At 40.3% G+C, this 25,963-nt stretch overlaps 1 protein-coding gene across 4 annotated transcripts in view; it reads right to left on the bottom strand.

Moving 5' to 3' along the window:
• LOC126101105 (myotubularin-related protein 3) overlaps positions 1-24,375 on the bottom strand; it is a 152,796-nt gene extending 128,421 nt beyond the window's left edge. For 3 of the 4 annotated variants that reach the window (XM_049911779.1, XM_049911780.1, XM_049911777.1), the window contains exons 1-3: positions 24,222-24,375; positions 10,824-11,137; positions 7,797-8,168 (exon numbers count right to left, since the gene is read on the bottom strand). In XM_049911779.1, the coding sequence (XP_049767736.1) occupies positions 7,797-8,168; positions 10,824-11,128 (677 nt within the window). In that variant the 5' untranslated portion in view covers positions 11,129-11,137; positions 24,222-24,375. The remainder of the gene's footprint in view (positions 1-7,796; positions 8,169-10,823; positions 11,138-24,221) is intronic. The other variant, XM_049911778.1, reaches the window with a different exon arrangement.
• Between the last annotated feature and the right edge of the window lie 1,588 nt (positions 24,376-25,963).

A 25,963-nucleotide genomic window follows, 5' to 3' on the forward strand; every position in this document is an offset into this window, starting at 1 on the left:
ATTCCAATCCCGGGAGCGGAAAGACTTACCTTGGGGGGGGGGGGGGGGGGAATTGGAATGACTCCTTACCCTCTCCCTTAAAACCCAAATCCTTTCGTCTTTCCCTCTCCTTCCCTCTTTCCTGACGAGGCAACCGTTGGTTGCGAAAGCTAGAATTTGTGTGTATGTTTGTGTTTGTTTGTGTGTGTGTCCATCGACGTGCCAGCGCTTTCGTTTCGTAAGTCACATCATCTTTGTTTTTAGATATATTTTTTTCCCCACATGGAATGTTTCCTTCTATTGTGTTTATTTACTCATTTATTTCAAACTATTACCCTCACCCGTTACACTTATTTTAAAGAGCAGAAGAGTTTTCACAATGTAAGTACTTCTTACAGGTGGACTACAAGGAATATTAAACAGTGGTTTGTGTGAGTGTCTAGGCTTGGATCCATTTCTTTTTTCTTTTTTTTCAGTTTGAATGTGCTGACAGCTGCCTTAGTTTCCCCAAAATTGTGGCCCCACAATTAAGGCAATAATGAAAACAGGCATGATGTGCACTCTTTGCTGATTTATCACTACAGTAGGATTTTAGTGAGCAAAGGCTTTTGTTCAGTTTTGCAGTTGGTTAGTCCATTTTACATTGCTTTGCAGCCATAATCCTAACAATTTGCTTTCTGCACTGTTACCAACTGGTTCATCAATTATCGAGATAAATGGGATGTACATATACTTGTCACAGCATTGTGAAATTTTAGTGCAATTTATAAAAACTGATTACTCTGTACACAATAGCTAAGTTGTTTTATGGCAGTGTTTACTTATTGCTGCAATTCTTCCTTACTTTCCCCTTTTAATAGAATTGCGCCGTCACCTGCAAATGAACACCTATGTTTAAGCTTAGACAATCAATGTACAAAAGGAACAGATGTGGTTCCATTACTGGTTCTAGAGTTACATCATGTTTAATTAGTATGGGAAGTTCTGGCAAAATGCAAATAATTTAGCAGAAAAGGCGATCTCTCATCGAATAACATATGTGCTGATGACAGGCCCACACAAACCAGAAAGAAAACTTGCTAGCTTTTGGCATAAACTCTCGTGCTACAGTAGAAAACCACACACACACACACACACACACACACACACACACACACACACACACACACACACGTACATCCTCCCAACGCTGTGCTGGCTGGACGCACGCTGCCAGTATTGCATTTCAGCAGGTGGACTAGGGTGGGGAGGGGGGACAGGTAGAGAGGCGGGCGGTAGTAGGAGGGGTCGGGGGTGGGTAGCTGGCAGTTCAGAGGAAGGTAGCGGGTTTGCTGGCAAGGAACGCAGGCAGGGAGGGGTGGCAAGAGCACCAGCCAGGCACACGGTACACGGGTACCACAGCCAGTAGGGTGCAGCACACGACAGTGGCACGGACTGGCAAGAGGTGACAAGACAGAGGAAGCGGGAACTGGTGTGCAGAAGGTGTGGGGACACTAATTTAACGGAGATCGAGGCCTGGAAGATTACGAGAGCAGCGGATGTGCTACGAGGGTAACTCCCACCCACACACTTCAGGAAAGCTGGTGCTGGAGGGAAGGATCCAGACTGTCTGGGTTGTGAAACAGGCACCAAACTTGAGCACGCCATGCTCAGTTGCACGTTGTGCGACTGGGTGGTTAGCTTTTGTTCTCAGCCACAGTGAAAAGTTGTACAATGAGTGCAGCAGAGATGGTATTAACGTGGCTACTCCTACCTCTGATGGCATAGGATGATCTTGTGACATGACTGGAGTATGATGGGCTGGGTGATTGGACAGGTCTTGCACCAGGTTCTTTCCATCCACTTCACTCGGTCCTACTCAACTATTGCGTCACCTTCTTGGACACTGACTTCCACCTCTCTGATGGCTCCATCCACACCTCTGTCCATATTAAAACTACTAACCACCAACAGTATCTGCATTTCAACGACTGCCACCCTTCCACACCAAAAAATCACTCCCACACAGTCTGACTACCCGTGGATTTCGTATCTGTTGTGACAAGAATTTCTTCGTCCAGTATGGTGAAGACCGAAGACCTTCCTTCAGGCTGGCACTACGCCTATACCTACTCCGCAAGCAGATATCTTGAGCAAATCTGGCCAACACCCTCTACCTACCAGTTTCACCTTTTACCTCTGCCCTGTCAACCCTTGCCAATCCAGGTTCCAACGTCACCTTCGTCATGCACTGCACCCTGTCGGCTCCAATACTCGCGCATCACGTGTGTAGCAGGAACACTTGCCACCCCCCCCCCCCCCCCCCCCGGGCAAATCCTTAGCCTGCAAACCTGCTGCCTTCCTCTGAGTTGCTAAAAACCCATCCCCAACTCCTCTTACTGTCTTTGGGCTTTTATTGGTTTTGTTGTTTTGTCTTGGGTGAGAGTGCTGATGTACACTGACTTACAATATGTGTGTACTTCATGAGAGCACAACAGAAAGTAATGCCTCCATATATTTCATGTGAGAACTGAAAGTTTTTTAAATAAAACAAAATTGATTACATTCTACATCTTTATCCTTCATGTCTACATATTTATTTCTCAGCATCGTCACCCTGGCGATGGACACATTGCTCCCAATGAGGGACTAGTTTACTGATCCATCACTGTTGAATGTTAGACGTCGTTGGCTTAGCCAGAACCTCACCTCTGCTTGCACTGCATCATCATCATAGTCAAGTCCTCAATAGTGCTTTTTAACTTCTGAAAACATAAAAATTGAATGAGGCCAAGTCGAGACTGTACAGAGGGTGATCGATGACAGTGGACCTGAGGTATGTGATCGTTACGTATGTCACAGTTCTCCTGTTTGGACTGGTATTGTCATGCTTAAGGAGAGGGTAGTCCGTGTGTGAATGAACAATTTTCTCTGAGGAGTTCATAGGGTGTATATGTGGACACACACACACACACACACAAACCCTCCCATGTTTTTCCCAGTTAAAAATACATTTTTTTTCTGGGTGAATGTACTTTTTTATGGGTGAAAATATGCTACATGATGCATGGAAGTACATCTTTTCCATATTAAGTGACTATATTCTTTCCCTCGGCGCTATAAAATGTATCAATTGTTTGAGTGGTAAAGGTTTTATATACAGGCATAGAACTTCCCGGCACTCCCAGCAAAAAGCAACACATTTTGGAATGATCTAAAATGTGCGGCAACATGCACACTGCATATTTTGGTATTACAAAAGTATAAATTTGAATTCAGCGAATACAGTGCGGTAGTTTCCCAACACCAAAATATAAGAAGTGCGATGCCCATCTACAACATGGAAATGCAGACCGTAGAAGCACTCCTAATGGCCTGGCAGTGAACTTCAAATTCGGGAAAACACAGGGTGTATCGAAACGAATCATTCGATTTTAAAAAATCAGAACTATTATGTCATTTGAGATACGTGCATCAACAACGTACTGTTGGAAAGAGCAAACTCTTGAGTTTTACATGGTTCCTGCTACGTAGCAGCAGTGTGCACCCACACCAGTTCTAGTAAAAATGGTGTTGGAACAACAGAAAGTGTTTTGTGTTCTACTTTTTACACAGTGTGGGTCAGTAATAACTGTTCAGCGTGACTTTCGTACTAGGTGTGGTGTGCATTCTCCTACAGCACAGAGCATCAGACAATGGCACGAACAATTCCAATAAAAAGGTTGTTTGTGTAAAGGCATATCGCTGTCCGTCCGCCAAGTGTCCGAGTCAGACGTCCAACACATCCTCCGTATTTTCACAAGGAGTCCGCAGGAACCCATTCACCATGCAGTTCAACATGCCCCTGATGTCTGGCATGTGTTGTGTCGACGTTTTCACATGAAATATTATAAAATTCAGCTACTGCAAGCTCTTTGTGAAGGTGACAAACAACAACGTGAGGCGTTCTGTTATTTTGTTCTTGGAAAGATGGAGGATGACAGTTTTCTTCCACACTTAGTGTTTAGTGGCAAGGCAACATTCCATTTAAATGGAAATATGAACCATCATAATGTGAGTATGGAGTACGGAACAACCATATGAAGTTGTACAACATGAGAGGGACTGTCCAAAATTTAATTTGTTTTGTGCAGTTTCACGGGAAAAGGTGTACGGTTCGTTTTTCTTTGCTGAGAACACTTTTATAGGAAGCACATATCTCGATATGCTTGAGAACTTTCTTTTCCCACAGTTGGAGACTGATTCAAATGGCATCATTTACCGACAGGATGGGGCACGGCATACGGAAGTGTGGGAATTTGAAATCATCTGAATGACAGATCGATCGCAAAGGATCAAATGATTCAGTCTTTCATTACTGGCCTCCAAGGTCAATGACCTGACTGTATGTGATTACTTCTTATGGGGGTTTCTGAAAGAGTCTGTTTATGTGCTTCAGTTACCAACAACAATGAATGAACTGAGACATCGCATAATGGCAACTGTGGAAGCTGTATCTCGAGACACGCTTGCTGCAATGTAGGAACAATTTGAATATTGCATAGCTTCTGGCGAGTGTGGTGGTGACCCGGAGAGACGTCGCATTCCTCCTACGTTTTGGAGATGCACAGTGGTGACACTCCTGGCATCAAACGGTGGTGAGCCATTGGGTACGACTTCAGGTCACGGCCTGTAGTGATTGAGGGAACTCCGACAGCACAAAAATATGTCAGGAACACCACAGGACATAATACCTCTGAAACGACCGTATCACGGTGCCAATTTTGAACACGACAACATTCGTGGACACACAGCACATGTCTCTACGGATAGTCTGCGTGATGTTGATGAGAACCCACAATGTCTCGCATGTGAAGCTATCATCCTATCCATTACACAACACAGCCAGACAATGTAATACAACTTTTTCAACATTACTGAGCAACACAAAAAATTCTGAAATTTGTGAATGGCTACAGTGTGTGATACCTGGATCTTAACCTACATAACCATACTGATGGCTCCAAGAAGTTGATCCCGCCCCTGGGAGGCTTCTCCTTGTTAGTTTCCATTTTGTAATCACCAACACATCACACTCCCTCTGAGCTTGTCATGTCTCCTGCATCCTCCTCTCCTTCTGGGTGGTTCACTTTCCTGTCTGTCAGTGTAACAGTCCACAGTCCTTACTTCTTTCTCTTAAGGACAGTCATTTTTTGCTCTCTGTTTGTGTACAGTTCATTGCAGTACTTCACTTTTTTGAATTTTCGCCATATGTATGAAAGTGGAAAGCCTATTGCAAATGTGAACCTTTCCCCATCTGTTTAGTTGCAGACCGTGTACGGCATATTCGTTTCTTTCCAGCTGTGCAAATTCAAAGTTCATCTCTTCCTTCATAAATCTGAAACAGTACTGATTTTTTTCCTATCGTGAAGTAATTCACAGACTTGATTTCGCCATTCAGGTCTTGGGTGTCATGTCTGAGAGATTGATACTGTATGTTGTTGATATTGGGTTAGTTCAGTGTGATTTTAAGAGAATTATTCTTGTTCCCCAAACTCTTTCAAATGCTCACCAATGTCATTTGAGCCATTAATAATTATTAATGCAGCCTTCAATAAGAAGTTCTTAGTTAATTTGTCCTCATTCTTCACAATTTCCTTGAATGGTGCACAATAAACTAATTACCTATCAGGTCCGGCAGTAATTTTCCACAATACCATATCTGACCATTTATGATAAGAAATTTGTCTCGTTAAGTATTTTTCAACAGTGCACTAAAATATTGCTTCCTAACATTCGACACATAATACAGATCATTACACAAATTACTAGCACTTCAAATTTATCGTGTATTGCAATTTGTTTGCTACGTTCTTAACTAGTAGTTAATTTAGCCCTAGCAGCAGACACATTTTCACACGCATCATAACTTGAATTTTTCACTACAGCTAAACCCTTCTTTTTTGCAGCAGGACACTTATTTTTGTAGTACTTTCACAGTTTCATTTTCACTTATCACTTTTTACCACTTATCAGAAAACAGTGATATTTTAGGGCAGAAAATTCTGTGTATTTTGCTTCATCAGTGATTCACATTTTGCTGCTGACTGTTTATTAATATCCATTTCAAGCACACTTGTGATAAATTGTAGGCTGGATACACATTCACTTAGTATCGAAATCACGTCCTTACAATTTGCACACACTTTCTCTTTGTCAGCAATATTCACTCCCCGTAAAGAGATGCACGATATACTTTCACACTGGCTGTCACCATGTTGTTGATTTATATAGCCAAAATAAAATCACTATTATGACACAATGTCAACTGAGGTTCACAAAACAAACAACATAATCAAATATGTACATCAATCAGTGATAGACTAAACAAATATTTAACAATAGTAGTTGTGTTAGTCTTTCGCTACCACCGCTCAAAGCAAACAGGACATTAGTCAAGATATTTATACACAATATGGTGAGGGAGACTGGACTACAACAGTTCAGTGATGGGGCACGAAATGAGAGAATGCATAGAATGGTGCAAGTGCCATACCCATTAAAACCAGAATCCAAAAACTGCAGTGGTCAGACACAACATAGAGGGGTTGGGGAGAAGTCGATAGTATAAACACTGCAGTCTCCACCAAATAACTACAGAGGTTCGAAGTAATGATGCGGGAAGCTGCAGAACTGAAATTAAAGAAAAGTGTGTGACAGGCATGATGGCTTCGTGTTGCCTGTGAATGATTCACAATCTTAAGGAAGTTAATGAGGATGGAAGCTGTCACAGGCAGCCTAAGGAACCACAGACAGCACAAACACATGTACAGAAGACAACTCGGCAAATGGGAACACCAACATAAACAAGAGTCAAGATTTGCAGTATAGCTTTTGGCTATCAAACACAAAATAGTCTCTATTGATTTCTACAAGGAATTATCTAATTAAAAAATTTCATTTATACATTAAAAACAGGTTTCCCATCTAATACAATGGGTACAGTTTGACAGAGCACAGTACTGCAACCAACTAAGTTCCGAAAAGTGACTACACATGTTTGGACACTCATGTTGTAGAGTGCAGGTCAAGAAATGATGCCAAGACCTCAAAACCCACAGAATTTAATTAGATACTTTCATTCCATCTCTGAAACTGACAGCTTATTTGAAATACACGAAGACCATTTGATAAAACCATCTGTCATTCGCTTCTCATATTCTGCACCTTATGGTTGCCCATTGCATGACACTACAACTCTCCACACACTGTAAGTTTATTTTTGTTTTTGTTTGCCTGTATAAGACTGGCAACTGCTGTTTATCTTCATGTTGGTGTTATAGGTTTACTGGTGAATAGCTTTTCATTTGTTTGAAAAAAATCAAACAATGGAAAGTCCAGGTTGGAATATCAATAATATTATGAAAAGGATAGATTGCTATTCACCGTAATAACAACATGTTGAGTTGCAGAAAAACATGACAAAAGGACTGTTACGTATAAGTTTTAGCTCAAAGCCATCTTCAGAGAAGAAAAACAGTTGCAGTCACACAAGCAAGCACCCCTCACACATACGACTGCTATCTCCGTGTGTGTGTGTGTGTGTGTGTGTGTGTGTGTGTGTGTGTGTGTGTGTGTGTGTGTGTGTGTGTGTGTGTGTGTGTGTTCGTTTCTGAATAAGGCTTTGGCTGAAACCTTATATGAAACAGTCTTTTCGTCATGCCTGTTTTCACTTGATTGGGTAAACCAAATTTATTTTCTCACATTTTGGACATTACAAAAAAATATTACGAGCCAATGTAAGCAATTAAATAAGTAAGACATTTCAAAAAGTATGTTGCAAATCACTAGGCTCCTACCTCCAGACGACTGCCGGGACACGCCTCGCACTGCGAAACCGTGCAGCACCTTCTAGCGTATCGTCAGATATGCACGCAGGCACGAGCAGTTGTCGAGGATATGACGGACACAGAGAATGATCTGCATTCGCTTGGGAGATACGCCATGCGCCGTGCACATCAAACTGTAGCCTTTCTACTTCAGCACGAAAGGTGCAGCTCTGCGACGGAGACGGCCCGCCGAGGCGTGAGCTCGTTTCCTCCCCTCCGGCCTCGTGAGCCCAGGCGTAGAACGCAAAGGCGAAGAACTGTTCTATGTTCTTCGGTGGGGACGTCAATCTGTGTAGACGTCGGTACCATTCCAGACAGTGTTCGTTAGTAGAAAAAGTGCACCTGCAGAACAAATTTTAAGCTATAATCATCTGGAAACTAAGACAAGCTGTATAAGACATCGAATACAAAAAAAGAATACAAAGTCAAACTAAACTGAATAATTCACAAAGAGACAGATGAGCAAGAGTCACAAACCTTCAGGAGCAACAGTTCCCAGTACAGCCAATGAAAACACTCAAAAATGTATAACGCTAGTTCCACCTTTCTAAGCTCCAAGTTTTATCTTTATGGAGGAAACGGGTATTGATAGTGTGAGGGTAGACACAGTGGGCAGATGCGAGACATGTTACTAAAACACAAACTAAAAGGAATCCACTGTGTACAAGGAGAAAGAGAGCCCAGGATGACATTCATCGGTAGAACATGATGACATTCACATCGGGGTCCAAACACATCGTGCCGACACAAGGATACCTTCACCACCAGGTCTCTGAAAGTGCCCTTTCGGCAAGCGACAATCACTGTCTCTTGTAGTCTTCAAAATACTCTTACCCTGCCATCATCTCGCGCCATGCCTCAAACATTTGATGCCAGTCTTGCTGGGACCTTGCCAATCTCTGTGCCCTGTGATACGGGTGAGCAGAGGCACATATGCAGGGTGCTGGCTTCTGTACCCCACAGTAAGTGCCCTTTGTGGGTGTGGTTGGTAATTTCACTGAGCAGTCATTGTCGCTATCATTCCGAGAACTGAACTGGTGAGCAATTTTCTGTAATGCGGTCTATCTCCTCACTGTTACCATCCACAGTAGTCAATGGCGACTTCTGCCAACAATAGTTTGTTTCCCAACAGAAAAGATTACTACAATTAAGGTTTTCCCCACGCCCAGGTATGTACAGAATACCCTTTACATGGAAGTATGTGCAAACTCCAGTACTTACTCCACCTCAAAGACACAATGGATGTGCTGGGCACCTGTGATCAGTCTGCAATAAAATTTCCTGATGACTGATATCTTAACGGTACATGGACTGACAACATCTCACTTGTGTGGTAAGCCAAAATTATTCCATTTGTCACTGCTACAGAATTCTCTCACTGGCTTAATACGTATTATGCTACAGCCTAAATTCTTTCGTGGTAGTAAGATAAATTACCCAAAGAATGGTATGTGATTAAAATGCTTTCCAGTACATCTATCTGCACCTCACACTCCAACAAAAATGTTATACTTAAAAGCTTCTTCAAAAGAACAAGAGGATTACATTAAAGTCAAAGCTGCTGTAATAAGGCATGTTTACAGAATTGGCGTTTAAATTTATACCTATTACGATGGACAGGTAATATAAAAAATAAGATATTTAGCAAATAGGCTTTTTGTAGTCCTACGAAATTTACAAATTAACAATATATTACATATGACAATTTTACTTACAAGAAGCCCAATGAGTGCGAGGTCGCATGTTTAATCTTTAGTGGCAAACTCCTTGGTAGTTACAAACCATGCATGACATTCAGCTAGGCATACACTCTTAAAGAATGCATATAGAATCGTAATTTGTGCAGTGGCTCCAAGTGGTACGAACTGCAATGTCACATACTTTTCTGGAGGGATAGTTTGCTCTAAAGGAGTATGATTTTTACACACAGACCAGGAATCAAGCAAAAGCAAGTTATTTTGACCAGCTATTGGCCAAAAGCAGCACTCGTACCATAGTTTGAGTTCTCTTACACCCATTTTCTCACTCTTGCTTGCCGTGACATAAATATTCCCTACTGCTCTTGCAAGATCACGTGCATGAGAAAGAAGCATTGCATGCAGAGCACCTCCAACTTCACACTGCAAAATAAATAACTTGCAAGCCAATTTACCATCCAGATTAAGAGTCAGCATAACTGTGTAGGAATGCATTAAGATACTGATGTTAGTTGATAGTGATACAACTCTCTTGGTACCTCTAATTTCCAGGGTTCATTTCATATGCATTTCCTCTTCAAATCCTGTTTGTTTGGAGATGGAAACAGATTCCTTACTGAATGATGGGATGTTTGTTTACATCATTCAAAAATTTTCATGCCAATTCCACTTAACACCCATTTCAATAAAAAGTTACACTTGTTAAGCAAGTATAGTTGTCACTGCACTCCTCATGTACACTGCCTGCACAGCTGAGCGTATAAAAACCACATATTTTGATAACTTGTCTTGCAGAAATACTAACATTTCATCCGCCACTTCTTTTTTACTCTACAAAATTCTTTGGCTTCTTTTCTGGTAAAGCGTCAACTTTGACAACTGCTGTTGTAGATATAATGCAATGTTTGTTTTGTTTATCATTGCCATAGCAGTGTTTGTACCAACACCACAAGCACTGTAGCAGGGTTTTGAGTTACTCCTCGACTACATAGTTCAACGACAGTCCATAGCTTCGTGCTGTTCTCGCCATAGGATACCTCCACTCCCGCCCCATTGCCATTAGCTGCCCATAATGTTGTTGCACAGTAGACAATACCTGGGGCACCAAATGCTGTAAACATTACTGAACTTCTGCAACATAGCACTCAAGAGGCTCCTTGTTAAAGGTTACGTACTAATTTTCACAATTGTCTTTTACAATTTTTCAGCGTAGTGTAAAATATTCACAAAGTCACCAGTGATTGGTACCTAGCTGAGAGCAATTTATAATTTACAATGTCAACAAAATTAAATAACTTACCTTACTGAACGTGCATCTTTGCACGCTATATGTAGGAAAAATATGTCTCTCACTTCGAGGAGTTCAATGAGTCCAAGTGGAATGTTATAGGAGGTGTCTTTAAGCTGTAGATATATTCGGTAGTTGGAGAGAGCTAATACACCCTCAGTCGTCCGTCCAATATATTCAACTGATTCACCACAGATGGGTTCGTACGGAACAGTCAGTTTCTCGTCCTCAATTTCTGGAGAGGACTTGGGAAAAAGCTCACAAGCTCTGACGTGACAGAGAGACTGCAGGCTCGAAGGCTGCTCAGAGCCATCCATTGCCACCTGCTAATGAGAGACAATGCATCATTAGATACACAAAGCAAACTGCCACACCAGTGAATAATCCACTATTTTGACGTTGCTAAATTAGTTATTTCACAAGGTACCCGTTTCCCTCAGAAAAGAACTGAATTTACTTATGGACAGTAAAAAGTACTCGTGCTATCTAATGGCATAATCTTCAGGCGCAATGCAGCTAAGTTCAAAAAAGTATACTTCACAGAAATATTCAGCAACAACATAGTGGTAAGTCTAATAAGAAAGTTTGCAGAAGCTTCTTTGGGGACCTCTGAGTTCTTACACTCTCTTGCCAACTCCCTCGTGCAATCAGTTAACAAATTCACAACCACAATACTTGAATCAAAATAATTTCCACACAGGATGAGACATTTTTTGGATTCTGAATGGTGTTTTACATTCTGGCGCAAAACTCCATAACATGTTGTAGGTAGACCTTAGGAAGTACCAAATATACAAATGTAAACTAGAAAGAGAACCTCATCATCCAATCCTTCCACAAGTTAACAGGATATTTGGACTTGGGGTTGTAAATTCTAATTACAACTCAGATTAAACAGGTTTTAACTTTCCTAGTACATAAGCACAGTCAGGAGGCTGTGCTGGATGGGTGGAAGGGAAAAGGAGACGAGAGAAGGCGTATTTAGTGCGGTAGTGGGAGCATTGATAAAATTCTCCTGCTCTGTAATTCCAAATTCCTGCATCCTGTCACCCAGACAAACTCTTGCCCTCCAGGAACTACAGCAGCATGCATACCACCACCTCAGAAAACTCTCCTAACTGCTTAGCTCCTGCACCTGCATTGGTCTGCCACTATCCACCACTGCTACGAGAGCCTAAGCCAAACTTTCCCCCCTCATTCTCTAGTAGCCGACAAACCTTCCCTCGCAGACCTACTACATTTACCACAACCTTGGAAACTCACTCTCACTACCATTCAGACTCCGGAAGCTAATCAGACCTGAAACACTGTCATGAACCTTTCCTCCACAAGTCTCAGTCCCACAAAAGTGTTACTTCTTTCCAAAGGCCTTAACTTTTGCCCCACTCCCAAATTCAATCATGTTGGACTTGTTAAAGATCATCTCTACTTGTCCCAGACCCTACAGTGTAAACTCCTATTCTCCACCAACCCTACCAATCTGACTCGATCCAAAACTAATATTGAACCCTGCCAAACTCAGTTCACTCTTCTATTCAACCGTGATATATCCCAACTGCCTCCAAATCACCACCTGTTAACTATCCAGAATTTCCTAACCTCAAACCATGTCACACCATCATTCCCCAAATTCTTCAACATGGAAACCAGCCTTACAATCACAGAAAGAACTACAATCTACAACCTATAAACTGAGCAACCCTTATTATCCTGCCTGCCAACAAAGGTCCACCATTGTGGTTCATAGCTACAGGGGTCACCTGGTGGAGGAGCTCTGCCAGTTGTCAGATTTATCCACCTACAAAACCTTCCACAATGACCACATTCTAGAAATCCATTAGGATCTCAGAGTACCCCTCAAATCCTTAGGTCCATCCCAGAACCTCTCCCCTGAGCCTTTCCCTCTCTCCTCTCACGACTCCCCAAATTTCTTCCTTCCACATGCTACAAAAAGTCCACAAACCCAACTGCCCAGGACACCACACTGGCCCACATAGGGAATCGCTGCTCTCATGGATCATCACCTCCAGCCTACACCTTTAACCTACCCTCCTATATAAAGTCACCACAACCAGTTCCTCCACCAACTCTCCACAGTTTCTGCTCCTGTTTCTTTCCCATCTAGCACCCTGTTGGTCACTGTCAATGTCACCTCCTTCTACACATGGCCTTGCAACTACTGAACACTATCTTTCCCAATGCCTGACTTACTCCAAACCTATAACCTCCTCCCTCGCCATCTATACCAACAATATCCTCACCCACAATTATTTCTTCTTCACCACCACAAATAGATAGTACAACGATTGACATCCATATGGCGCCATCCTATACCAACCTGTTCATAGGCCATTGAGAAGAATCCTTCCAATCACATACAATTCCAAAATACTCACCTGGTTCAGATTCACTGATGCTATCCTTGTGACCTGTACTAAAGGTGAACTCAACACCTTCTCAACCATTCATTTCATATGGTCCTCCTCAACCCAATCAGCCACCTTCCTAGATATTGATCTCTACCTCGAGAATGATTACATCAGTACCTCCAAACATATCAAATCTGCCAAGCACCAGCAATACTTCGACTACAGCAGCTGACACACACTCCATCCATACCAATAATCTCATTCCATACAGCCTAGTCACCCAAGGTTGTCTCATCTGCCAAGGGTCTCATTGAGGCCTTTACAGACCGAAATTACACTCTGAACCTTATCCAGAAACTATCTCATGCCTAGTCTATCCAGCCATCTACCACCTCCCACATACTCAATGTCCGGCCACAAAGGAGCATTCCTCTTGTGACTCAGCAGCACCCAGGACTGTAGTGACGAATTCTTGTCATGCCCTGAAATGAGGAATATGCTCCCCAAACATCCTACAGTGGCATTCAGCCACCAATGAGACCTATGCAATATCCTTGTCTTTGCCTGTTCCATGCCTGCTGCCATCCCCTGGCCTCATGGCTCTCTAGTTTTTGTAAGTTGTAAATTCATTCAGTCTGTAGTACAGGAGTCACTCATTTGTTTTGTTTTCTTTTGAAGACTGCTGTCAATTCATTTAGTAAGCCAGTTAGTAAGGCTCCATCTCTCAGCTGATACACATCTACAGAGTAGAAAGTTACATGTTTATCTTTTCATGCCTTTTCTTCTCAGTATATTTCTAAAACTTCGTTTGTGTTTCCATTCAAGAAAGGTAAGCTCGCATTTTGGAAGTATAGCTTAAGCAATCTGCAGTGCAGTTTTCATTTCTTCTGAATAGCCAGCTACATAATTTACACTGAGGCATCAGCATCCATTGGTGACAAATCAGGAGGGTAGCAAGTTGCACATCTAGGATTTGTCTGTGCATATAGTTTACTTTTTCAGTTAGCCTTAGTTTACATTTTTTATCCTTCTATAATGGGTAGGATGTGTGCATGCTGTGTGCGGACACAGGAGGAGCTGATCACAGTTCACGAACAGCTGAATGCGTTTTTGGCTATGGTAAGTCACCTTCAGGATTCTGCCTCTGAGTGTAGCGGTGGCAGAGGGTCTGGTGCATAGCAGCGGACACCTCAGATGTCACTTGGTTAGCCCATGGGCTCTGCTACTGAGACACCTCCTAGTGTACCCAATGCTGTGGATCTCCCTCACAGCAGAGTGAATGTCAGGTGCTAACATGTTCGCATCACTCGAGGTGGAGGGGCAATGCGAAGATTGATTGCCTGGCCTTGCCCCTTCACTCTGTGAGTGGACAGGTGACCACTCCTTCAGCAGGGACTAAGCAGGCACACAGAGGGAGGGGTTTACTAATTATCAGGAGCTCCAACATTTGGCGCGTTATGGAGCCCCTTAGGCTGATAGTGTTCACGGCTGGAAAGAAAGCCAATGTGCACTTGGTATGTCTGCTGGGGGTTTCATCGGAGATTTGGAGGCAGCCTAACCTGCGGCTATCATGCATGCAGGGTGCAGTCATCTGCAAGTTGTCACTCACGTTGGCACCAACAATGCCTGCTGCATGGGTTCTGAGGCCATCCACAGTTCGTAAAGGTGACTGGCGGAAATAGTGAAGATTGCTGGCATCATGCGTGGAGTGCAAAAAGAGCTCACAATCTGCAGCATTGCTCCTATAATTGATTAGGATTCTTTGATTTGGAGCCAAGTATAGGGTCTCAACCCAAAGGATTTGTTGATTCTGTGACAGCCTTGGTGGCTGCAGATTTCTGGACCTGTGTTATCTGTTGGAGATTTGCAGGACTCCCCTTGATAAGTCATGGGTCCACTACAAAAAGGAGGCAGCTACTTGGGTAGCAGAGTACTTGGGAAGTGCACATGAGGGTTTTTTAGGTTACGTGGTAGTTTGATGAACACACACCAGTTGATACACAGCAGCAGAAGTCACATTGCATTCTTAGTAATGACACTTAAGACTCAAAATTTTATCAATCAATTGTCAAAGTAGTCATAATAAAGATCCCAAATTAACTGCCTTCCAGAAAAGTTCTCGTACTCAAATTATTCTCGGGATCAAGAACTGGCTGAAACCCAAAGTGGAAAGCTCCGAGATATTTATTCAACCATGGAATGTACATCGGAAAGACAGATTAGAGGCCGTAGGAGTGGGAATGTTCATTACGGCTGACAAAAATACTGTCTCTATTGATGTCAAAGTTGAGTGTGACAATGAAGTTATACTGTCATGTACATCATGTCTAAGTGAAACCAAGTTATTGTTGGATGTTTTTATTGGGCACACGATTCTGCTGTGACAGTTCTAGTCATTCACTGAACATGTATAGACAGATGCATGTAAATACCCAGATCATGCATTGCTAGTTGAAGGCGACTTTAACCTACCAAGTATAGATTGAGATGTCCATGGATTCACTGCAGGGGGTACAGACAGACAATCATGCAAAGTACTTTTGAACACGTTTTCTGAAAACGTGTCTTGGGCAGCTAGTTTGGAAGCCCACATGCAACGGAAATTTCTTAAGACCTTGTAGCTATAAACAAGCCAGACCTTATCGACAAGGTCAGTAGAGAAATGGGAATTAGCGCCATGATGTCATTATAGCAACTATAGTTACGAAAGTTAATAAATCAGTCAAGATGGGTAGGAGAGTATCTCTACTAGAAAGAGCAGATAAAGAGTTTGTTAGCATCGCACTTAGACCGTGAACTGGCATCACTTAGTTCCAGTAAGATGGATATAGAGGAATTATATGCAAACATTACAGGGATTGTAAATTGTGGTCTAGAGAGTTATATGCCTAGTAAGTGGATTAAGGATGTAAGAGAACACCTTTCAATAACAAGATTCGGAAACTGCTGAGGAGGCAAAGGCTGTCGCACTCTTGGTTCAAAACAGAATGCGCAAATGATGACAAACAAAGGTTACTAGAGATTCATGTATCTTTGAAAACATCTGTGTGTGAAGCATACAACTACTACCAACGTCATATCTTAGCAGAAGATCTGGCAGAGAACCCAAGAAAATACTGGTCCTAAGTAAAATCATTAAGTGGGTCTAGGGCTTCCATCCAATCACTTGTTGACCCATCTGGTATGGCAGTTGAAGATAGCAAAACGAAAGCTGGAGCTTTAAATTTAATATTCAAGAAATCGTTCACACAGGAGAACCATATGAGCGTGACAACATAGAAATAAGCATACCTGGGATAAAAAAACAACTGAAAGATTTGAAAACAAATAAATCACCAGGTCTGGATGGAATCCCAGTTTGATTTTACAAAGAGCACTCTATGACATTGGCTTCTTTCCTAGCTTGAATTTATCATGAATCTCTTGCCCAGCACAAAGTTCCAAGCAACTGGAAAAAAAAGTATAGGCGACTCCTGTGTATAAGAACTAAAGAATGGATCCGCAAAATTACAGACGAATATCCCTGACATCGGTTTGCTACAGAATCCTTGAACATATTCTCAGTTTGAATATAACAAGTTTTCTTGAGACTGAGAAGCTTAAGTCCATGAATCAGCATGGGTTTTTAGAGCACTGGTCATGTAAAACTCAGCTAGCCCTTTCCTCACACTATATACAGCAAACTGTGGATGAAGGGCAACACGCACATTCCATATATGTAAAGTGTTCGACACGGTGCCCCATTGTAGGCTGTTAAAAAGGCACAAGAATGTGGAACAGATTCACAGATATGTGAATGGCTCAGAGATTTCATAAGTTACAGAAGGCAGTATCTTGTCCTTGATGGCAAATGTTCATCAGGGATAAGTACATCATCAGGAGTGCCCCAGGGAAGTGTGACAGGACCAAGAATATAAGATACGAGAAATTAGGGCTCATACGGAGGCATATAGACAGTCGTTTTTATCTCGTTCTATCTGCAAGTGGAACAGGAAAGGAAATGACTAGCAGTGTATAGGATACCCTCCGCTATGTGCCACAAGGTGTAGAAACCCCTGCAATAGATCTACAAAATATGACCCATATATCTTTCTCTGACACCTACTCCAATCCTGTCACATCCATCTCCTATCCCATTACAGACAGGGTCACCCGTGAAAACAGCCACATGATCTACAAATTAAATGCAACCACTGTACAGCTTTCTATGTGGGCACGAAAACAAGTTGCCTGTTCGCATGAATCGCAACTCCCAAACAGTGGCCAAGAGACTGCTGGACTGGTAGTGAATTGGGAAATACTAATTTCACAACTGATAGCCACATAATATTTTATGAAGGCTGTCAAAAAACAAGTAAGCAAACACTTTTATCATGCAATTTATCTACCAGTCTTCTTGCTAGTCTTCTTTCCTTGGATTTTCAAATTGAAATTTAAACATGCATAAGCAATTCAACTGAAGCTGACATTTACTACGTGATCACATTATTATTTTTTGGATACTGACACCTTCTTGGTGTTTTTTGGTTTTAATTTTAGGTAAACCATGATCAAAAGCCACATTTCCTTCAACACAAAAACTCTACAGCTCACATTACAAGAATCACTAGGAAGAGGAACAAACAACAGATTCAACCATTAATTTTCTCTAAGCAGGTAGTGTATGAGACAGCTTTAATTTATAATTATATGAGACCTTAGTGTCAGCTAACGTGCTGTGGATAATGCTAAAGGACACCACTTCTAAGGGTTTTCTGGAGAGTATCAGCGGCCACAGTGTACCGGACGATTAGACACTGCACAAAAATTATTTGAAATAGGTATATGAAATGATTATTGCTGATACTAAAACAGGTTTGGTGACAACTAGATCTGGCTTTCAGTTGATAAGACCATTGTCAGTTGTGGCAGATTTACAGCTAATGTCATGTTGGAGAAATTAGATTTCATGGCACCAGGAAACCCCATCTATTCCTGAATACAGGATTGGAGGAGACGAATCACAGTACTGTGACCCACACTGCCAGGGGTTCCCTACACTCCAATTGCCAGGAGAAGAAAGGGATAAGAAATTTTTGTTGTTGGTGACACACGTGCTGCCCATATGTTAAAAGCAGGAAGAAACACTGATAGAATTATATATCAATTTGGTAATTGCACCTGCCATGATGATGATGATTATGGTTTGTGGTGCACTTAACGTCGAGGTCGTCAGAGCCTGTACAAGTATCCAATCTTTTCAGTTCCAATCTCGCCACTTCCCGAATGATGACGAGATGATGAGGACAACACGAATACCCAATACCTGGGCGGAGAAAATCCCTGACCTGGAATCGAACCTGGGATCCCGTGATCCAGAGGTAGTAACATTAGCCACTAGACTACTGCACCTGCCATGCTGATGGTCTACACCATATAGCATCTGGCTCTTGGCAGCTTTATATTATACCAAACACTACCAAAAAGTCAGAGTTAGTAGATACAATCAGCTCTAGTGACTGAACTTTCTCAATTAAAGCCACGACAGCCCTTAAGAAATAATGAGAATGTTGCACCCTTGGCATTTTTAAAAGCTCACTTTCAGCATCCACCTGTTGCAATTCAACACACAGAGTCCACATCTCTACCAATGAAAGATGCTGCAGACGTGATCTCTGAAGTGCAGACGTATCTGATGGAAATACCTGGCTCAAAGGATACAGCACATGTCACTACATTGAGGAATATTCTTTCAAGGAATCTCGGGTATGAAGAAAGTGTCCGTAAGGATCAGAAATTGAAAGCAGACTGCAATGCGTCAATGAAGTACGCACCGCTGATCTCTTCTGCTGTTGAGAGATCTTTCTTGGCCTACAAAAATGAATTGAGACAGAACAGAAAGAGTTTTTCTATACAATGCTTACAAATTTGGTTAACTGTGTACTGCAATACCAAAAGCACCATAAAATGCCTTGTTAGTTTTAGCATGGATTATTGTTATACACAGGTATACATCTCAAGTGTGTGGTTTTTATGTATCATGCAAAAAGAATTTTTCAGTAAAAAGACTTTTCATAAAATATCAACAAAAGAGAATAGTTGTAGCACACGGGTAAATATCTCCATTGTTTATGCATTTTTTCAAGTGCTGATACAAGAAACAGTTAACATTTTATTTTGCATGGAGGACTAGTATAAATGTGTCAAAATTTTAATAATGCTTTCTATGTTGATATGAGTGTTCACTATAACATTCCAAAAAGGCTAAGTAGTTTCTTTAAACCTAACAAGGGCTACTCCAAGAAAAAAAAAGTTAAAATTCATTTCACAGTGCATTACCCAATGTTGTCGATACAGTCATGCTGCACAGAATAGCAAATTTACAGACACACAACTTCCTGAATTACACAAAACATAGTTTTCAAACAATCAGACCTAACAGGATAGCAGTGGAACTTGTCACATATATTATGTAAATGCATAAAACATTGTACTCTCTTATAATTTCTTAGTGTATTTGTTCAATACGATTACAATACATTGCTAGGAGATTGTTTACTACCCTTCATCTAATATCTGTTATCTTGAGCTTAGTACTTTAAATTCCCATTTCATATAGTGTGGCAAATAAGAAAGGAAATATACACTTCTGATGTATTGCTGTTTTTTTTAAATCTGTTATGGGAAGGAAGATGGTTGAGATTGACATAAACCTGTGTATTAACTATGAAGAGATTAACACTACAAAATGCCTGACAAGAACTGACTACTGTTGAAAGGCCATATTAATGTGTACAACTCATTATATTCAGCACAAATGTATAAATTTTGGTAGGAGCTTCCTGAATATCTGAATCTATGATAACCAATGTCTGGCAAGCTGAGAATAAGAACAGATTATGAATTGTGAACAGTTAACCATTGTACAGTATCTGTATTCTACAGACAAGATTTAACAATCCAGTGTGTGTACTGGGCATCCCATAAAAATGAAAGGGGGAAATTTGTGCGCTGTCCTAGCCCAGATCTATGAAGATCATAAAACTAGTGCCTTTAAAAAGGGATAAAAAAAGAAAAAACCAGTGGAATGCTTTGGCAAAGGCAACATCCCTTAAAAAATTTATGAGCATTCGAAGTTGTGGCATTATATAGACACAGTGCGCTACAAAATGCTTCCATAATTCAATTACTTCAGTAACCATTGTGCTGTTGCACGTGATAAAAAAGTTGTTGATTGAATATCAAACTATGAGATATCTTTAGACATGGCACCCATAAACTATTATAGGGTTGGGGGAGGATCACTGATAATTCGTGATAATACATTATGATTATTCAAGCAACTCACATGAAAACTTTTGCAGTGTTCAAAAAAGCAGTATATAATTTTCCACTAATCCAAAATGAAAAAGTTATGCCACAAGAGCGAAAGCATCTAATTGCATAACAACCATTTACTGAGAACAGAACATTTTGCAACGATCCCGAGCCCACAGTTGCTATGAAATTTCAGAATGACTCCACGATGCCTGCAACTGTTAATTTTTGTTTTATTTTTGTATGGTTGAAAATGGATTAGGGCTGAAAACTTGTAATAGTACGGAAATAAAACAAAAGTAATAATTGCAAGCATTGTGTAGTAATTATACAATGAGTATTTAAGTTACTGCCAAATGATTATGAGGTGTCATTGTATGTAGTCTGGTATGCTGTTACACTTCTAACAACAACTGACATGCTAAGACACTTGACTCCATGTCTGCAACTGTAAAGCCTGGCCAAACCCTTACATTTTTAGCATTAATGGAAATTTTAATCCCTCTTAAATAAGGGTTACACTTATAGCACCAGATGATTGCTGGTATCCAACTTGTTACACAAATATTGCAATATACACATGTGTATTGTGTAACAGATTTTCATGCAGTATAAAGAGCATTAAAATACTGGCAGATGTCAACTATAGAAATACGTTACACCATCACAAACACTCAAACCATTGTTGCAGGTTAAGAGAGAACTTAGAAGTTGGTAAATAAGGGATGAAATATTGGGTGATAAAATTCAAAGAATTTCCTAAATCCTTTTTTAAAATATTTTCTCTACTAATGACATAAAAATAGAACCACATGATTACTTTATGGAAAACTGTTGTTATTCCTGTATTTTTACTCAGTAACTTACTTTTTTTCCTAACTGTATACTTGTAATATTGTGTAAAATGTAACTGCACGCTGCTTTTGACATTTTATTCTTAACCTATTTACCAACATTAATTTTAAAAATAATTATTGTTGTTACTGAAGTAACTCTCCCTCATGTGTGATCTTATTGAAATAAGCTGAAAGGATAAGCAAATGACCAAATAACTGTTCTCTGGTACTAGGGATTCTTGCCAGCCCTGTCTTGGATACCACACAACCACCCCTTTTGGCTCAAAGAATTCATTACAAAAATAACCAAAGTGATCTCTTTAAAAACCAATGTCTGCGCAAGTGTTTCATAATGTATAGCATTTTCACTTAGACATCTGAATGTAATACAGGTAATGCACAATCACTGCACTCTAATGCCCCTCCATGAGCAACTACTGACACTGTTACGGCTAGTGGTAGAACAGCAGTCTGAAGAAACACATACAGAAAATCCAGGATGGAATAACAATAATATGAACGGGCAGATAGCTACTCACTACACGAGAAGGCACCGAGCCACAGACAAGCTCAATGATTTATTGTTACTACTACTACTACTACTACTATTATCATCAATATGTATTCCCAAAAATCAAATGTTCTATGATTTTATTCTCGTATCTTCAAATTTCATAAATAATAATAACAATAATAATAATAATACAAAGAAACACAATCGGTTTCTGGAGCATTTTGTAATTTCTCCTTACTGTACATTACTCTAAGCATTTAGCACCCAGCTCATGTACACCCCTAATATGAACTTTAGTGTAAAGGTTGACCAAACATGACCCTTAGCTTTCCAAATTTCTTCCATTACTAACTAACTCTCTTCAAATAGCTCTTTCCAGTCCAAGGAATCATCTGGACAGTATCTGTTGTTATATTTAAGTATATCTCCACTTGAGACAGCAGGCTATACCTGCCTTTTTCCTGAACATCTCTATTTCTTGTTAAATTTATTTCTTACTGACTTCTTGAAAATAATATATCTTTCACCAAGCAGCACAATTCACAGATTCAATACTATGATTAAGAACAAGATGCATAAAGACTTAAAGGTAATTATTTTGGTCCAGACATGGTACATTAGTCATGAAGACATGTCAATAAATTGTTAGAACCATGAAAGTTATGCTGCAGTTAAAGTACAGTTTAAGAGGAATCTGAAGGGCTTACTAGTTGGCAAGTCTACTGCACTGATTAGGCTTTTTTTAAGCAAAAACAACTGGTGCATCATGAATAACATCCAGTAAGGTGAATGCAATATAATATTCAACTACTGCATGCCTTAAGTGAAATGATATCAGTATTTATAAATTCTGTATTTTTCACATCTGATAATGCTTGGTTATAATAGCTTTGGTATTGTTTTATGTTCTTAATACATATGACAACGAAGGATGTCACCTTGATAATGAAAAGGATTTTTAATATTTACTTGCCCCATATTCTTTAGCACAACTTAGCATCTGTGAAACGGTCATTACGTCTAAATGCCGTAATTATTGTGGAAAATACATATTGCATATGTTTTTCTGACATTGCACAAGCAGAAAGCTCTCCTTACTATGGGCCTATGGAACTAACACATCTAATAACTTCTTGGTTTAGGGAATCTATATTTTTTGCCAACACTCTTTAACAATATAAACTTCATCAAGAACACATATAGTAAACTATGATGACAATATGCTGTTTCAAACGCTATATTTCTGATCAAATTCCAATTAAAGCCACTCAATATTCCGCCATATGCATAGGCCTACTTAGTAAATGAAACAATATGTACGGATTTACATGTTTTGAAACAAGTATTTCGTTGATCAAAACTACGTCAAACGTGATGAGTCTTCCACATCAAAGACACCATAAACTTCACAAAATTTATTTGTTTACCGCAGTTACATTGCTTCATATACACTATTGGCACACTCCATTATGCATGTTGATTAATAATTACTGCATCGTGCAGGGCAAGTTACTTGCAACCAAGTACTCCTGATGCGTAATGGGGCGAAATAAGATTTCGTATCTTATACAGATAAAAATGTTAATCTGATAGTTGTTTTACCGGTGATGCGAACTTTCCTCCTGTTTTGCTATTATCATACACGCCAGGCATCCTATGAGTCCAACGATTACAACTATCAGATAACGTATACAGATAAATTATCTAAAAAGGAGTACCTGCTGTCCACTAATCACCTTCATCCTTTTAATTCAAAACATGCTTCAAACTGGATATAATACGGCACCAAACATAATCCACTATGAACACAAACTCAAGTCCAGATGTATGGCTGTAGTTCAAAACCATAAGGCCTATACACTGCTTCTAAAAATACGTATCAAACACAATATGTTCATACATACGAAACTCACTCTCTGCGTAAATGTACTTCTCCCCAAGAACTGTCCAGCAATTTTAGTGTATTTATGCTGTCAATTATCTATGATCGACCAAAAACGTTCACCCACGAATACCCATACTATTTATCCAGCAACGCCGGCAACGTCTATCAAGTGCTTCACTCCGAGAGCTAGCATACGCAACATTGCGAATTGGGAAAAACCTACCTTGATAGAAACATAAATAAAACAATGCAACCAATGTTATTGACAGGACCTGGCAGACACGCCTACTCGATTATAGTCCCACTAACATTGAAATGTCATCTACAAATACTTTTGTAATATAAGGCCACACTTGTTTTCTCTGAGCATTAACACAGCAACGCGGAAGAACATTTAATCATAGACTACAAACTTTTTTTAAAAAAACTTCACATTCACTAGGTAACAAGTAATGTCCTACATTTCCGAAACGTCAAATCACTTCGCAGAGCCACTCAGAAAGTACTTACTCGTAGCGAATGTTGAGCTTGTAAACTCCTATCCGCTTGATACAATCTCCAGATGCCTTTAAATGCGTATATATAACAAAATAATTCAAACAGTATTCACATTTCATGAAAATTTACAGCTGATTTTACAATGAAGTTGTTATAATGGCGGACCATCGTGACGTCAGCTGATTATGGTGGTTTCGATACTTTCAATCGTTGTATATCGATATAAGCTTTTGTGATTTTTCAGAAACGAACGGTACTAAATCTAATGTCTGCAATGAAGTAGCATATTCTAACTCGAATTTCATCTGTCTGATTTTGATTAATGAATAGCCAACTTTTTTATGTATGCTATTTTCGGCGGAAAAAGAATTTTTTTCAGTACTTTAAGCTGTTACATTACCCAGTTCTAAGCTAAGAAGGGAAAGCAGAAAGGTGGGAGTATATAGAGGGTCTATACAAGGGTTATGTCCTTGAGGACAATATTATGGAAATGGAAGAGGATGTAGATGAACATGAAATGGGAGATATGATACTGCGGGAAGAGTTTGACAGAGCACTGAAAGACCTGAGTCGAAACAAGGCCCCGGGACTAGACAACATTCCATTAGAACTACTGACAGCCTTGGGAGAGCCAGCCCTGACAAAACTCTACCATCTGGTGAGCAAGATGTATGAGACAGGCGAAATTCCCTCAGACTTCAAGAGGAATATACTAATTCCAATCTCAAAGAAAGCAGATGTTGACAGATGTGAAAGTCACCGAACTATCAGTTTAATAAGCAACGGCTGCAAAGTACTAACACGAATTCTTTACAGACGAATGGAAAAAAGTGGTATACCTACGTTTCTAGCATTTGTAGACTTAGAGAAAGCTTTTGACAACATTGACTGGAATACTCTCTTTCAAATTCTGGATGTGCAGGGGTAAAATACAGGGATCGAAAGGCTATTTACAGTTTCTACAGAAACCAGATGGCAGTTATAAGAGTCAAGGGGCATGAAAGGGAAGCAGTGGGTGGGAAGGGACTGAGACAGGGTTGTAGCCTATCCCCGATGTTATTCAGTCTGTATATTGAGCAAGCCTTAAAGGAAACAAAAGAAAAATTCGGAGTAGTAATTAAAATCCATGGAGAAGAAATAAAAACTTTGAGATTCGCCAATGAAATTGTAATTCTGTCAGAGACAGCAAAGGACCTGGAAGATCAGTTGAACAGAATGGACAGTGTCTTGAAAGGAGGGTATAAGATGAACGTCAACAAAAGCAAAACGAGGTTAATGGAATGTAGTCGAATTAAGTTGGGTGATGCTGAGGGAATTAGATTAGGAAATGAGACACTTAAAGTAGTAAAGGAGTTCTGCTATTTGGGGAGCAAAATAACTGATGATGGTCGAAGTAGAGAGGATATAAAATGTAGACTGGCAATGGCAAGGAAAGCGTTTCTGAAGAAGAGAAATTTGTTAACGTCGTGTATAGATTTAAGTGTCAGGAAGTCGTTTCTGAAAGTATTTGTATGGAGTGTAGCCATGTATGGAAGTGAAACATGGACGGTAAATAGTTTGGACAAGAAGAGAATAGAAGCTTTTGAAATGTGGTGCTACAGAAGAATGCTGAAGATTAGTTGGGTAGATCACATAACTAATGAGGAGGTATTGAATAGGATTGGGGAGAAGAGGAGTTTGTGGCACAACTTGACTAGAAGAAGGGATCGGCTCGTAGGACATGATCTGAGGCATCAAGGGATCACCAATTTAGT

The sequence above is a fragment of the Schistocerca cancellata genome, chromosome 9 (assembly GCF_023864275.1).
Source record: "Schistocerca cancellata isolate TAMUIC-IGC-003103 chromosome 9, iqSchCanc2.1, whole genome shotgun sequence".
Classification (NCBI taxonomy): Eukaryota; Metazoa; Arthropoda; class Insecta; order Orthoptera; family Acrididae; genus Schistocerca; species Schistocerca cancellata.